Source organism: Pipistrellus hanaki (assembly GCF_964339955.1).
Source record: "Pipistrellus hanaki genome assembly, chromosome: 2".
Taxonomy (NCBI): Eukaryota; Metazoa; Chordata; class Mammalia; order Chiroptera; family Vespertilionidae; genus Pipistrellus; species Pipistrellus hanaki.
The window spans coordinates 158,924,170-158,938,695 of NC_140504.1; the positions used below are offsets into that span (position 1 = coordinate 158,924,170).

The 14,526-nt window shown below is 47.9% G+C and overlaps 2 protein-coding genes across 5 annotated transcripts in view; one reads left to right on the forward strand and one right to left on the reverse strand.

Annotated features, from left to right (window-relative positions):
• Window positions 1-9,513, forward strand: part of KANK4 (KN motif and ankyrin repeat domains 4) — a 70,058-nt gene extending 60,545 nt beyond the window's left edge. For all 4 annotated transcript variants that reach the window (XM_084876080.1, XM_084876082.1, XM_084876079.1 and 1 more), the window contains exons 9-10: window positions 3,324-3,524; window positions 7,400-9,513. In XM_084876080.1, coding sequence (XP_084732206.1) covers window positions 3,324-3,524; window positions 7,400-7,504 — 306 coding nt within the window. In that variant the 3' untranslated portion in view covers window positions 7,505-9,513. The remainder of the gene's footprint in view (window positions 1-3,323; window positions 3,525-7,399) is intronic.
• Window positions 1-14,526, reverse strand: part of PATJ (PATJ crumbs cell polarity complex component) — a 762,329-nt gene that overhangs the window by 410,818 nt on the left and 336,985 nt on the right. The window lies entirely within an intron of this gene.

Consider the following 14,526-nt stretch of genomic DNA (forward strand, 5'->3'; position numbering starts at 1 on the left):
ACTCCTGTGCCAGAGGTGAAGGTCAGTGTATTACAGCAGTAGTAGCAGCCACAGCATTAGCATTTTCACCACTTCCCCGAAACAACCCAGTTCCCCATTCCCTCAGGGCCGTGGTCGGCAAACTGCAGCTCACAAGCCACACTCGGCTCTTTGGCCCCTTAAGTGTGGCTCTTCCACAAAATACCACAGCCTGGGAGAGTCTATTTTGAAGAAGTGGCATTAGAAGAAGCTTAAGTTTAAAAAATTTGGCTCTCAAAAGAAATTTCAATCGTTGTACTGTTGCTATTTGGCCCTGTTGACTAATGAGTTTGCCAACCACTGCCTCGGGGCATTGTGAGGAGGGCCAGATCCCTGTGCACAGAGTGGTTTGTGTAGCTGGAGAGGAACCCTGAGCTTAGGGAACCTGAATCTTTTTTTCTTTTTTTAATTGATTTCTTACAGAGAGGAAGAGAGAGGGATAGAGAGTTAGACACATCAATGAGAGAGAATCATCCATCAGCTGCCTCTTGCACACCCCCTACTGGGGATGTGCCTGCAACCAAGGTACATGCCCTTGACCAGAATTGAACCTGGGACCTTTCAGTCTGCAGGCTGATGTTCTATCCACTGAGCCAAACCGGTTTCAGCTGGAAACCTGAATCTTTTATGCTGGCCAGGAAGCATGTCTGCCCTCTGTTCTGGAGGAGACAGTCTCTGTCTTCCAAAGCTGGTCACTGTGCAAACATCCTTTAAAAAGACAGTCTAGAACAAACGGGAAGATAGTGCCTGGCTCACAAAATGTGCATAAATCCAAGGACCCTACGGAAAATGGTCTCCCAGCAACATTTTAAAACTCCACTCCCCCACCACCAAAGTGATCACAGGCCAAGGTGATGGCAAAGTCACTTCGCAGACTTTATCTCACAGCAATCCTATTGATGGTGAGAATTAGACATGTGTAGATTATGTTCTGGTTTTCACCCGTGTATAGCTCCCACTGCATATGAGTCGAGCTGTTTTCATTTTAATATGTTTTATATAAACATATGGATTTTTTTTTTTTCTAAATGGGCCTTTATGCAAGAGGGGATGCTTACCTATAATCAAAATCAACTCCTTTTTTTTTTTTTTTACAGAGGAGACACTGGTGGTCAAAGAGGGTAAGGGACTCAGCCCAGGTTATGAAAGGAGGGATGGGGATTCATAGCTGCGGCTGCTCCCTTCAGCTTCCCCTGGGGTTCTTACTACGATGAGAGGTGCAGGTACCAGGTTAACTGGAGTGAGCTGGGAGCTGGAGAATCTTGGGATAAGCTGCTTATTTCTCCTTGTACCTCCAGGGCCCACGCAGCACCTGGCGGATAGCAGTGCTCTGTAAATGATCATTATATTAGATTGTATTGAACTGGACCAGGAAGGAGATGAAAAAAGGAAGGGGCCCTGAATCAGGCAGAGGGGCAGACATGAAGACAATCTGCATATGTCAGTTGGCTTTATAATACCACTTGCAGGGACGGGTCTGGATGGAAACCTCCTGATCTGGTTAATTCAGTCAGCAACCATTACCTCAGGGCTGAGTACAAGCAAAGCAAATGCATTCCCATGTACTGACCATTCTCTCTAACCCTTATAATGATAACAGTAGTTACTGAGCATTTGCTAAGTGCTCAGGTCTCACAGCAACCCCACGAGGCAGGTAACATTTATTGTTAATCGGTTCCATTTGACCAGACCAGTGGTCGGCAAACTCATTCATCAACAGAGCCAAATAGCAACAGTACAACAATTGAAATTTCTTTTGAGAGCCAAACTTTTTAAACTTAAACTTCTTCTAATGCCAATTCTTCAAAATAGACCCGCCCAGGCCATAGTATTTTGTGGAAGAGTCACACTCAAGGGGCCAAAGTGCCGCATGTGGCTATCGAGCCGCAGTTTGCCGACCACTGGACCAGACCATGCAGAGTCACTGATTCACACAGGCAGTAAGTGGCAGAGCCAGGACTTTTGTGATTGCCAACCCCCTTTCTTTTCTCTAAGCCCCAGCACTCTGGGCGGGACGCACAATCCATCAGTGCCAGCAGATTGGCTCTCTAATCAGTGAACACATCAGCAAACGTGTCATTGGCACCTTTACTTGTAAGACACTGTGCTCAGAGCCACAGGGGATCTGAAAGAAGAGAACACATAGTCCTTGCCTCGTTCTTGCAACCTTACAAAGTCCCGTCAGAGGGACGAGCCTGATCTGCCTGGAACCCAGGAGAACCATGAGGGCAAATACAATCAATGCCTGAGAGGACTGTACACACACAGGAAAATCTATGAGAAATGATGGTCAATTTGTAATCAGAAAAATGTTACTTTACAATAACATACTTGCAACTTTTACCTCATTTGTTTTCTGCAAAATCCCTGTTAGGTACATAGGATAGATCATTACTATATATATATATTTTTTTTTTTTTAAATCAATCTTTATTGTTCATATTATTACAAAGGTTCCTCTTTTCTTCCCCCGTCCACCAGGTTCCTACCCCACCCTCTGCTCCCTCCCCACCCCCCATTGTCTTCATCCATAGGTGCACAGTTTATGTTCAGTCTCTTCCTCCCTCCACCACTCCCCCTTTCATTACTATATTTTTAAGAAAAGAGAAACCAAGATTCAGGGAAGACAAGTGAGGGGTAGAGCAGAACCAGAGCCATGCCCATGGATGGTCATAGGGATGTAAGGAACTGTCAGTGCATTAGAAATAGAGATTAGAAATAACCACAGAGCCATTTGAGATCTTGAGACAAGAGGGCTTTGGGTGCCATTAAACTGACAATCCCAGAGGCAAATTCAGAGCAGACCAAGGCTTCCTGAGGAAGTCAGGCTGGGGCAGGCAGTAAGAAGTCATGTCCTGAAGCATCCAGTCCTCATTTATTCCATCATCAGACATGTGTCAGCACATATGAGGTGGGAGGCACTGGGGAGACAGAGATGAAAAAGACAGTCCCTGCCATAAAAACTTTCATCCCTCGAGAAAGAGATTGACAGGTTGTAATACCTAGTGGTAAGTGCCATGACCTCAGGGCTGAGTACAAGCAAACCAAAAAGCAAATGCAGTGACCATTGTGAATCCCATGCCTGGGAGTTGGTAGAGGGCTTTAGAGATGAGGTAGCTTTTGTCTAGTGTCTTAGAAGACCAGTAGAAGTGTGCCAGTGGAGAAGGATGTGTCCCATACCAGGGGCAGAAGAAAATTCAAGTCATTGGTCATTTTCTGGAGGACTTAACCCTGAGCACATCCAAGCAGGAGAGGAGTCTGCCCTGTAGGGGGCAGCCTGACCCACCCCTGTGCTCTGTGTGCAGGGAGGCCAGACTGCCCTGATGCTGGGAGTCAGCCATGACAGGGAGGACATGGTCCAAGCGCTACTGAGCTGCCAGGCAGATGTCAACCTGCAGGACCACGATGGATCGTCGGCCCTCATGCTGGCCTGTCACTGTGGTAACGCTGACATGGTGCGGCTGCTCCTGGCACACCCGGCCTGTGACAGCAGCCTGACAGACAAGGTGAGACTCCTCCCGAGGTCTTCCCCTTCCTGTAAAGGGCCTTGCCAGCCAGAAGAACTTAAGGAACCAGATGGCAATAGCAAGAGACTCAACCTCAGCATTGACCCGCTGTGGAATTTAAATGACCCACAGTAAATGCTTAGAGCCTTGGATTTGGGAAACCCCAAGCCCTAGCCTTTCATACCATCATGAGGGAATGTAACCAAGCCTGGCCTTGGTCCTGACCTGCTCTGGTCATGACAGTAACAGCATGTGGGCTTTAAGGCAGCAGCTTGGATGGGGAGCTTCTGCTGCTCATGGGGACTCCCTGAAGGCTGGATGAAGGAGCCAAGTGTACATTATGCCTACTCTCTGACAGTGATCCGCTTACAAAATAACCCACTGCACCAAGCCAGCCTGCTTGAAGTTGCAATGCCAGCCGCATGCTTCTTAAATAAATTTCCTTGTAAAGTGATGACAATGATGGTAATGATGATGGTGGTGGCAATGATAATGACAATAGTGATATTAGTTCATATACATCAAGTGCTTTCTCTGTGCCAGGTACCGTAGTAAGCATTTACCATGGACCATCTGATTTAAATCCCTCAACTATCTTATGAGGTTGACTCGGTTGATGGTGATTGTTTGCTCACAAGGAACTGGAGGCACCGAGGGGTTAAGCAACATATCCCAGATCACACAGCAAGTGGAACCCATCTCCATCAAATTTCTAAATACAGACTCTTAGTTGCTACATCATCGTCATTGTTGTCACATTGCAAGGTCCATGTTTCAGGTTTCCTGCTGAATTCTCAGTAGAGTATCTGCCGCATATCAGGTGAATGAATGATCCCCTAAACTACAGAAGTAAATCGTCAGGAAGTTCCCTCAGCCCGGCCTGTGCCCTCTCGTAGTCCAGGACCCCTCTGGGGTCCTTAGCACTGCCATGGAGGCAGGAGAGGCTCCTGCCACCACTACTGTGCTTGCCAGCCATGAGCCTGGCTTCTGGCTGAGCGGCGCTCCCCCTGTGGGAGTGCACTGACCACCAGGGGGCAGCTCCTGGATTGAGCATCTGCTCCTTGGTGGCCAGTGTGCCTCATAGCGACCAGTCATTCCACCTTTCTGTTGGTTTGCATATTAGCCTTTTATTATATAGGACTAGAAGCCTGATGCATGAAGATTCATGTAAGAATGGGCCTTTCTTCCCCAGGCTGCCAGGTCTGCCTTTGCTCCAGCCGGAGCCGCCTTTCCACCTTCCCATGTTGCCCAGAGTGGCTGGGGTGGTGTGGAATGCCTGTGTTGTCACCATGGCAATGACCCAAGTGTCCCACCCCGTCCCAACCACCAGGTGTCTGCTTATGCAAATAAACCTGCCATTTTGTTGGGTTGATTTGCATACCCACTCCTGATTGGCTGGTGGGCATCACGAAGGTACAATCATTTTGCATGTTACTCTTTTATTAGTGTAGAATATCAAGTTGCTGATTCCTGGAGCAGGAATTCAAGCCCAGGTCTGTCTTTAGTGTCCTTAATGTTGGCACTATCATTTTATGCTTTAAACAAACCTCTCTATACTTTCATAACATCTACAGTCCCAAAGGAATAAAGGTCTGGGGAGGGAAGAGAGTCGCTTCCCTCCCCAGGGACAGCACCTCTCACTACTGTGCCATGTCTGATCTACCCTCAATTGGTCCATCAGTGAGTCAGGCTGCTTGGTCCCTGAAATCGCACACCAGAAGCCCACGCTCCAGTTCAGTGTCTGCAGGTCCCAGGAACCCCAGCTGTGTCCCAAAGCTAGAAGCTATTTGTGGGATAATTAGAGAGCACTGACCCTCTTGAGATGCATGCGGGCACAGCACAGCGGAGGGCTGCTGGAAACACGAACCTCCCGTTATTACTAGTCAGACAAAGGATCTGCGTGAATGAGCTCCCTGCAGGGTCGCCCTGGGAGAGAAGGAGCAGCCTTTCATCTGGAGCAGGCCCAGGGCCCTCTTTGGAGTGACCACTCCTGTCACTCAGGGAGGCCTGGGAGGCAGGCCTGTGGGACAGGGGCATGAGCTTTGGCAGTCCCAGGTTAGCCGGGATAGTCAGGGATTAATTGAGCGTCCCCTGGACACCTCTGGAGATCTGTCAGACACAGAGGTAAGGCTGTGGCTGCATTCAGAAGGTGGGGGAACAGTCACGGCGGGAAGGCTCATTGTACTTCAAACAATTCCAGTGACTGTTAGGAGCATGGGCTTCAAACACTCTTGGGTTTGAAACTGGGTTCAGTGACTGAGTTTATGGCCCATTCACCTAACCACTCAGGGCCTCTGTATGCTCGCCTGTAAATGGGGATGATAATAGATGCCACCTAAATACGGTAATGTTGTAAAGCCCCTTTCCCACATCTAGGAGGTATTCAGTTAATGCTGCATTTTTATGAATAGATGAGCAGTGAGAGCTGAAATGAAACAACATCACAGAGCTGGGGCCTCGGCATTCCCAGGCAGAGTCCGGAGGGAATAGGGAGCATGAAGGTCTGGAGTTAGGCCGGGAGCCCATCAGAGGGAGACCGGCCAAGCCAAGTGGTCCAAACACTTGGCTTAGACCAGTGGTTCTCACTCCGGGGCGATTTTGCCCTCCGGGGAGATTTGGCAATGTCATTTTTAAAAATACATATTTTATTGATTTTTTTACAGAGAGGAAGGGAGAGGGTTAGAGGAAACATCGATGAGAAAGAAACATCGATCAGTTGCCTCCTGCACATCCCCTCCTGGGGATGTGCCTGCAACCAAGGTACATGCCCTTGACCGGAATCGAACTTGGGACCTTTCAGTCCGCAGGCCGACGCTCTATCCACTGAGCCAAACCGGTTAGGTGGCAATGTCATCTTTACTTGTCACAAGGGAGGGTTCTTGACATCTCGGGTTATAGGAACAATGAAAAATTACAAATTATCTGGCAAATGAGTTATCAACATAGTGGTTTTCGACACATCTAGGCTTTAGAATGTTGGAGACATGATTGAGCCCATTCGTAAGAAGGTGGCTGCCCTTGCAGATGGTGTCCTCTGGGTCGCGGTGGCCTCTCCCCTCGTCTCGCTGGCGGGTGCTGCCTGTGAGAGCCCCCCTGCAGGCCGCTTTATAAGACCAGTGCTCTAACCCCTGAGCTATAGGGCCTGCATGCTGACACAGCCCCAGGGTATCATGCATCAGGAGGTAAACTGTACATTTCCTTCCTCGGACATGCCCCCTCCTAAGAGCGGGTCCTTAAAAAATAATTAGAAATGAGAAAATGCTCTTGGCACTAAGTTTATGATGATGAAGTCTTGGAAACCACCCAAGTCTCCCACGGAAGAGAAACAGTTCAGTACATTATGGAATGTTATGTGGCCAATCACAAAAATGATGTGCTCTGATGACTATAAGAATGTGGGAAAATCATAGAGCATGCCATGGTAAGTTCAAAATACCAGCAGATTTAAAATTAATATACGATGTCATTCCTCTGGTTAAACCAATAACACATTTGGACAAGAGAAAAGAGCAGAGGGAGACAAACCAAAATGCTAATTTCCATGTAGGCCTGTGTAATGGAAAAAAAAAAAAATGGGAGAGTTATTTTATTTTCTTCCCTCTGTTTTCCATTTTTAAAATAAAGCGTGTTAAAGGCAAGAGACACTTTATTCCCATAGACATGAATTTCCCAGGCGTGAATGTTGTTTCTGTAGAGGGGGCCCGTTTCTCAGGCTTCTCGTGCCATTTGAATCTCCTCCTCTCCCCTCCCAGGCCTCTGGACGCTTGGAATAGACTCTATGCCCCATGCACAGCCTGACTCCCAGCATGCCCTTGCTTTCTGGGCCGGGAGGCAGGCAGGATAAATGTGTTTCTCCTTCTCTTTCTCCGCTGCAGGCTGGCCGAACAGCTTTATCCATCGCGCTGAAGCCGCCCGCCCATGTGGAAATCGCTGAGCTTCTGCAGGCCCACGCAGAGCAGGGCAGGTCCCTGAAGCCCTAGGGGCTGTGGAGGGACTGCCAGCCGGGAACAAAAGGCTCCTTCTCTGGACTCCTCCCTCGCCCAGGGAGAGGGCACAGGTCACAGCCAGAGGGTCGCCCCTCAAGAGAAGAAGCTATGTCAGATATGCACATACATTCCTGGGGTATCATTCTGCTCATTAGGATGCTTTGTAGTTTTGCCTTAGGTCAAGCCCCCAACGCAGGCTGCAGAGCAGGGTGAAAGGAGCCGGGCGGGGCGGGCACATTGGTGTCATCTAGAGTCCCTAAAGGCTCAGCCCGGAATTCTTCCTGACTCTACCCTTTGTAGCACCGCGTAGGGAGCTGGTGTGCTGGCGCACATCAGAAACACAATACTTTTTACATGGAATTTTAAAGTGCACCGTCTCTGTGTTTTTTAACCCATCATACAGGAAGGTGTCCCCTGGAATGTGCATGTCTAGGGAGGCCGGGGAGATTTACATAGTCATCCCTGCGATCGTACTCTAGACGACCGAGGAGAATCACCTGGCAGACAGGAGAAACGGAGCAGACCCCGTGTGGGGCCTTGGCTCCGTTGGGGTAGACAGAGAAAACTTCAATTCAGGCCAGACAGAAAGAAGCACACTGGTGTCAGTGCCAGACAGACAGTCCTGGCCATCTGTGGCTCCAGTTTGCTCCAAGGATGTTGGGATTAATCAGGAAATCCAGTCCAGTGAAGCACATCATGTGTATTGACGCAGAGGCAGGTATGCCAGCTCTTCTGAAAGAAATAAGTGAACCGACTGAGGATCCTCCTGGGGCCGGAGACCACATTTCCTCCATTGTTATGTCCATGGCCGTGTGGGAATCCCAGCTCCTTCCCTCCATCACTGTATCCGTGGTTGTGTGTGAATCCCAGCTCCTTTCTCCCATACCCTTCATGAGCAAAGCACGAGCTCCATGAAGCTCAGAGGTTTCCGAGGTCCCAGACTGCAGAGCTTTCCAGCCTGGGGTGTCATCTGTCTCCACTGGGCAGTTCTTTCTTACACTTTCATAATCCCAGGGCCCACATGCTGTAGCTCGCCCAGGGTTATCTACAAATTGTTTTTTTCTTAAAGTCTTAGGCACAAAATCACCTTACATGAAAAAGAGAGACAGCAGAGTTCGGTGAGCCTCCCATTGGAAACACAAACGCCTCTTTGCTTGGTGCCCCTTGTGTGAGTCACCAAACCTCCTTGGGCCCCAGTTTCATTGATTTTAAAAACAAAAATTATACAACCTACCTCCTGGGGGTGTTGTGCAAGGCACAGCGGATGGAAGTTTGGGAATCCAGTTTTAATCCACAGAGACTGACTATAGAAGTTTTCCACTGGGATTCATAAGAGAGGCTCAAATTCCCCAAGCAGGACACTGGCATATGGCTGTGTTGCTCAGAGGTAGAGAGAATGGAGCAAACAATAAGCTAAAAATGCTTTAACTGGATTGATTTTGACCCCAAAAGCATATTTCAAGAGCAAACCCCCACATTAATAAATCTTCTACTCCAGTGCTTCTCAAACTCTGACATGTGTGCAGATCACCCGGAGATCTTGTTAGAATGTAGGAGGTCTGGGAGAGGAAGGAGCTGAGAATCTGCATTTCTAGCCTCTTCCCAGGGGGAAACCAGTGCTGCTGGGCCACACCACACTTGGAGTAGCAGGGCTCTGGCTTTTGACTGTTTCTATATTAAAATGCTGCCCCTCAATCTTTGGGTCTCAAAGTTTCTTTGCATTTCTCTGCTCTTGGTTCTTGGGAATTTGCAATGTTTTATTTGCTATTATGGGGGTCAGTGTCCCATGTTACCAATTTAGGCTCTATTTTTTTTTCTTTTTTCTTTTTTTTTTTAAATATATCTTATTGACTTTTTACAGAGAGGAAGGGAGAAGGATAGAGAGTTAGAAACATCGATGGATGAGAGAGAATCATCGATCAGCTGCCTCCTGCACACCCCCTACTGGGGATGTGCCCGCAACCAAGGTACATACCCTTGACCAGAATCAAACCCGGGACTCCTTAGTCTGCAGGCACTTAGTCCGATGCTCTATCCACTGAGCCAAACCGGTTTTGGCTAGGCTCTATTTCTTTTTGTAAATGTTTGTTTTATATATTTTTATTGATTTCAGGGAGGGGGAGAGAGAATTATTGATAGGCTGCCTCCTGCACATCCTCTACTGGGGATCGAGCCTGTAACCTGGGCATATGCCCGGACTGGAACCATGACCTCCTGGTTCATGGGTTGATGCTCAACCACTGAGCCACACCTGCTGGTCTGGGGTCCATTTCTGCATCTCACTTTAGGATGGCAACTCTAATTTGGTCACATTTAAAAAAAAATGTCATTTGGGTCCAGCTATTAAAAACAGCTTATTTACTAAGAAGGCAATCTGGTTTTTCATTGAGTTATTTTAAAAAAAACACTTTGTCCATCCTTTCTGAGATTTTTAATGCTTGTTTTAATCTTGAGTTTGGAAAGTGAACACATGATCTCATCCCCTACAACCATCCCGTTCCCCTGGAATGTCTGAGCCCAGAACATAGTGAGATGAACAGCACAGCCTGTCTCCCTTGGCTCTAGAATTCATTCAACAAATATCTGTTACAAGCAGCCAGGTGCCTGACACTGTTCCCAACACTGGCTTTTTTTTTTAATATATTTTATTGATTTTTTACAGAGAGGAAGGGAGAGAGATAGAGAGCTAGAAACGTCGATGAGAGAGAAACATCGATCAGCTGCCTCTTGCACACCCCCTACTGGGGATGTGCCCTCAACCAAGGTACATGCCCTTGACCGGAATCGAACCCAGGACCCTTCAGTCCGCTCTACCACTGAGCCAAACCGGTTTCGGCCCAACACTGGCTTTTAGAGAGCAGACTAGGCCTCTCCCATGAAAACAGTGTCTGAGGTCATGAACCCAAACCCCGGCTACCTAGGACCATAAGCCAAGGCTCCACGGATGAACAGATTTCTCAAGTGCCTGACAGCACAACCTCCAAGCAACATAACCAGGCTGATGGGACAGGTATTAAGCCCTCCTCACTGCCTTCATGGAGTGTACAGTCTGCTATTAGAAGACAGGATACATGTGCCAATAGTAAGGAATATGATCAGGCAACATAGTTTATTCCACAAATTTTTTTGGTGTGCCAGCCCTAGGCTTGCATGAGAGTTATCATAGTGACACCGCTCCAACTGTCACCTCTCCATCTACTTGGGAAAACAGAACGCCGAGAAGGGAGCCCAGGATACTAGAGGGGAGTCAATAACAGGCCCCAGAGCTAATCTGAGGAAGTTAAGGGAGGCTTCCTGGAACTGAAAACAAAGATTGGTGATGTGCCGGGACCGGTTTGACTCAATGGATAGAGCATCGGCTTGGGGACTGAAGGGTCCCGGGTTCGATTCCGGTCAAGGGCATGTACCTTGGTTGTGGGCATATCCCCAGTGGGGGGTGTGCAAGAGGCAACTGATCGATGACTCTCTCTCATCGATGTTTCTAACTCTCTATCTCTCTCCCTTCCTCTCTGTACAAAATCAATAAAATATATTTAAAAAAAAAAAAAAAAAAGATTGGTGATGTCACCCAGAAAAGGAAGAGTAAGAGGTGAGGTGAAGTAGAGTGTGCCAGGCAGAGAAACCAGTGTTGCAAAGGATGAACGATGGGAGAGCAGACATTTGGGGGCCTTCACTCAGTTTAATAGGACAGTCATAGAGAGTTTGAGTAAGATGCTGGGGTGGAAGGGGAGATTGGGAAGAGGTGAGACTCATAAAACATGGAACCAAAACACAAAGTGCCCTAAAGTTATGATAAAGCTTTGCTCTAAAGACAATGGAAAGCCCAGTTGGAGTGGCTCAGTGATTGAGTATTGTCCTATAAACCAGGAGGTCATGGTTCGATTCTAGATCAGGGCACATACCTGGGTTGTGGGCTTCGATCACCAGTAAGTGAGGTGCAGGAGGCAGCATTGATGTTTCCTTCTATCTCCTTCCTTTCTCTCTCTGAAATCAATAAAAATATATTTAAAAAAAATAAAACAAAGGCAATGGAAAGCTATTGAAAACCAGATTTGTGATGGAGAAATTGATTTACCTAGCTCTCATTTAACACAGATTTATCAGATACCCACTTCTAAATAGTGTGTTTGGGGCTGGGGATATAAGCAAGGTAGACAAGAACTTAACAGTTTAACAGGGAAGGAAGACAAGTCATCATGGAACAGCATGATGCATGTTGTGACTGGCAAGGACAAGGTGCACAGGGATACATAGGAGGGACCCTCAGCCTAGTCTGAGGGTAGGGAGGGCCCAGAAGGGCTTCCTGAGAATAGTTATGCTATCCGAAGGGTGCATAGACATAGGCCAGGCAAAGAGGGGCAGAGCAAGAAGCATGCATAAAACCTCTAAACAAGAGGCATTGATTTAGGCATTAAAAGAACTTCAGTGTTCCGAGAAAGAAAGAAGAAAAAGAGAAAGGAAGGAAGGAAGGAAGGAAGGAAGGAAGGAAGGAAGGAAGGAAGGAAGGAAAAAAGATAGGAAGGAAGAAAGACTGCAAGATGAGGCCAGGGAGAAGGCCACTGCACCAAGTTTGGATTTGAAGGAAATAGGAACACAGAAAGCAACACTCAGATTTGCATTTTAAAAAGAGTACTCCATGGGTGGGGGTGGGGGTGGGAATGAGTGATGCTTATTCAACAAACATTTGTGGACTATCTGTCCTGGGCCTGGACTCTAGAGTTCATGGTTTGGTGGAGGAAACAGATGCCGGCTGACGACTGTGAACAGGATGAGTAATGCAGGTCTGAAGAGGGCTGTGGAGACGTACTTGGCCAGAGGGAGTCAGGGAAACCTCACAGAGGAGGTGGCCCTTGCTCTAAGCCACAGGAGGTGGAGGAAGGAGTTTGCCAGGGCATTCTAGATAGAACAGCAGGTATAAAGATGTGAAGTCTGAAGACCATGGATGTCTGGGCAAGGGAGAGAATTGCAGAAAGACTCCAGTTTAGGTGGCATGGGGAAAGTGGGTGAAGAGTAGATTTAAGAGGAAAGTTAGTAGATATACTTGTAGGTTGAGATAGGAATTTGGACTTAAGCCTCTAACTTGAGGGGGCATCAGAGACCTCTTCGAGAGCCTGAAGCTTTGTTCAGAAAAACGCACATAAATCTGCAAAATCTGCATGTAATTTCAGGAATTCAGTAATCTGCAGTTAAAATCTCACTGCTGTGGTCAGCGGGGAGCCATTGAAGAATTTCTAAATGATGGAGCCAAATCAGATTTGCCCTTTAGAGTGTTCACAGAGGGGGGCTGGGGAGAGACACTGGAGGCAGGGCATCACTGAGTTGGTTGTCCTCAGACCCTGGGTATAGGGCAGTAAGGGCCCAGTCCTCGATGGCACCTGTGGGAAAGGAGAGGGCCTAGGGAGGTGTGCCAGGAGGCGATGACACACTAAATGGTAGAGAGGGTCAACACAAGTGACAGGAAAATGGTGATGACATTGTCCCCAATATCCATTCTTCCTTTTCTCCTTAGAAATAGAATCCCCAAATTTCAGCTGGAGACATGGCGACCCAGAATAGAGACTCCATTGCCCAGCTGCCCTTGAAGCTTCATGTGGCCACATAACCAAGTTCTGGCTGATGAGGTGTGAGGGAAGTGATGTAGGCAAAGTCCAACTCCTGTGTGCAAAGGAAAGGGAAGTGCTTTGCCCCTTCCCACTGGCTGGAATGTGGTAACAATCCATCTTGATCCATGAGGAGGAGGCCAACAGCCCAGGGATCACACAACAACAGGGCAGAAAGAGGTAGGCCCCAACACCATAGACCCATCAAATCTGCTCTGGACTGCTTATTCCCCTTTGATATGTAATCCTATATAATAAAGAGATAACATGCTAATTAGACTGGACCAAGGAATGACCTTCTGGAACAATCTTCCAGAAAGACCAGTGGGTGGGGAGGTGGGGCCCCTGAGCTGCGAGGGCCAAGGCAGCTGGGGCTGCAAGGGCTGAGCCCCTTACCCGATTTCGTGCATCGGACCTCTAGTCAAGAAATAATCTAACTTACGTAAGCCATTGTACACTTGGGCCTCTGTGTGAGTTGGATAAATGCACTCAGCATCCCATGGCAATCTTCAGGATCTCTTGTTATGGTTAGTGAGTTTCAGAGTGGGAGAGTTCAGGAAGGCAAATTCTTTTTTTTAAAATATATATTTTATTAAATTTTTACAGAGAGGAAGGGAGATGGATAGAGAGCTAGAAACATCTTTTACAACTCCTCACCATGCCAGCCCAGTTCAATGCCCACAGGGCAATCGCCCAGCCCACAGCCCTCAAAGGGCACAGCCTGTGTTGTCCTAGAACCCGGGTCAGCAAACTGTGGCTCGTAAGCCACATGCAGCTCTTTGGCCCCTTGAACATGGCTCTTTCACAAAATACCACTGCCTGGGTGAGTCTATTTTGAAGAAGTAGCATTAGTAGAAGTTTAAGTTTTAAAAATTTGGCTCTGAAAAGAAATGTCAATCGTACTGTTGATATTTGGCTCTGTTGGCTAATGAGTTTGCCGACCACTGCCCTAGAAGACCCCTGAGCACAGGCTCTGCACCAAAGGGCATCCAGACCTTCAGCGAGACAGTGCCCATGAACTGGCCTGGTCTGGAAACGTGGGCATTTTAGACCATTTGAATTAGCTGCAACATTTGAATGAGAAAACATGACACATTTTGGGCAGCAGCAGTGAGTTATGGCTAAAGAGTGAAAAGTCATGAGTGTAAGTTTCTCCCTCCTCCCAACTGGTGGGCGGAGTTATGACATTACTGGCATCTGTCACAGAGACAGCCCCAAGATATTGAGCCACCAATCAGCGCGTGCCAAGGTGTCCTGGAGCCCACCCCTTCCTGTTCTGCACTGGGTCCAACCCTCTCCTGTTTCTCCCCTTAAAAAGACCCCCAGACCAGCCACGTGCTGCTTGTCCTCCATGTCCAGGCGGCAGCCAGGCTGGGTCCCCTGTCCCCTGTCCCCTCCCCACTCCTTCAATTCTGA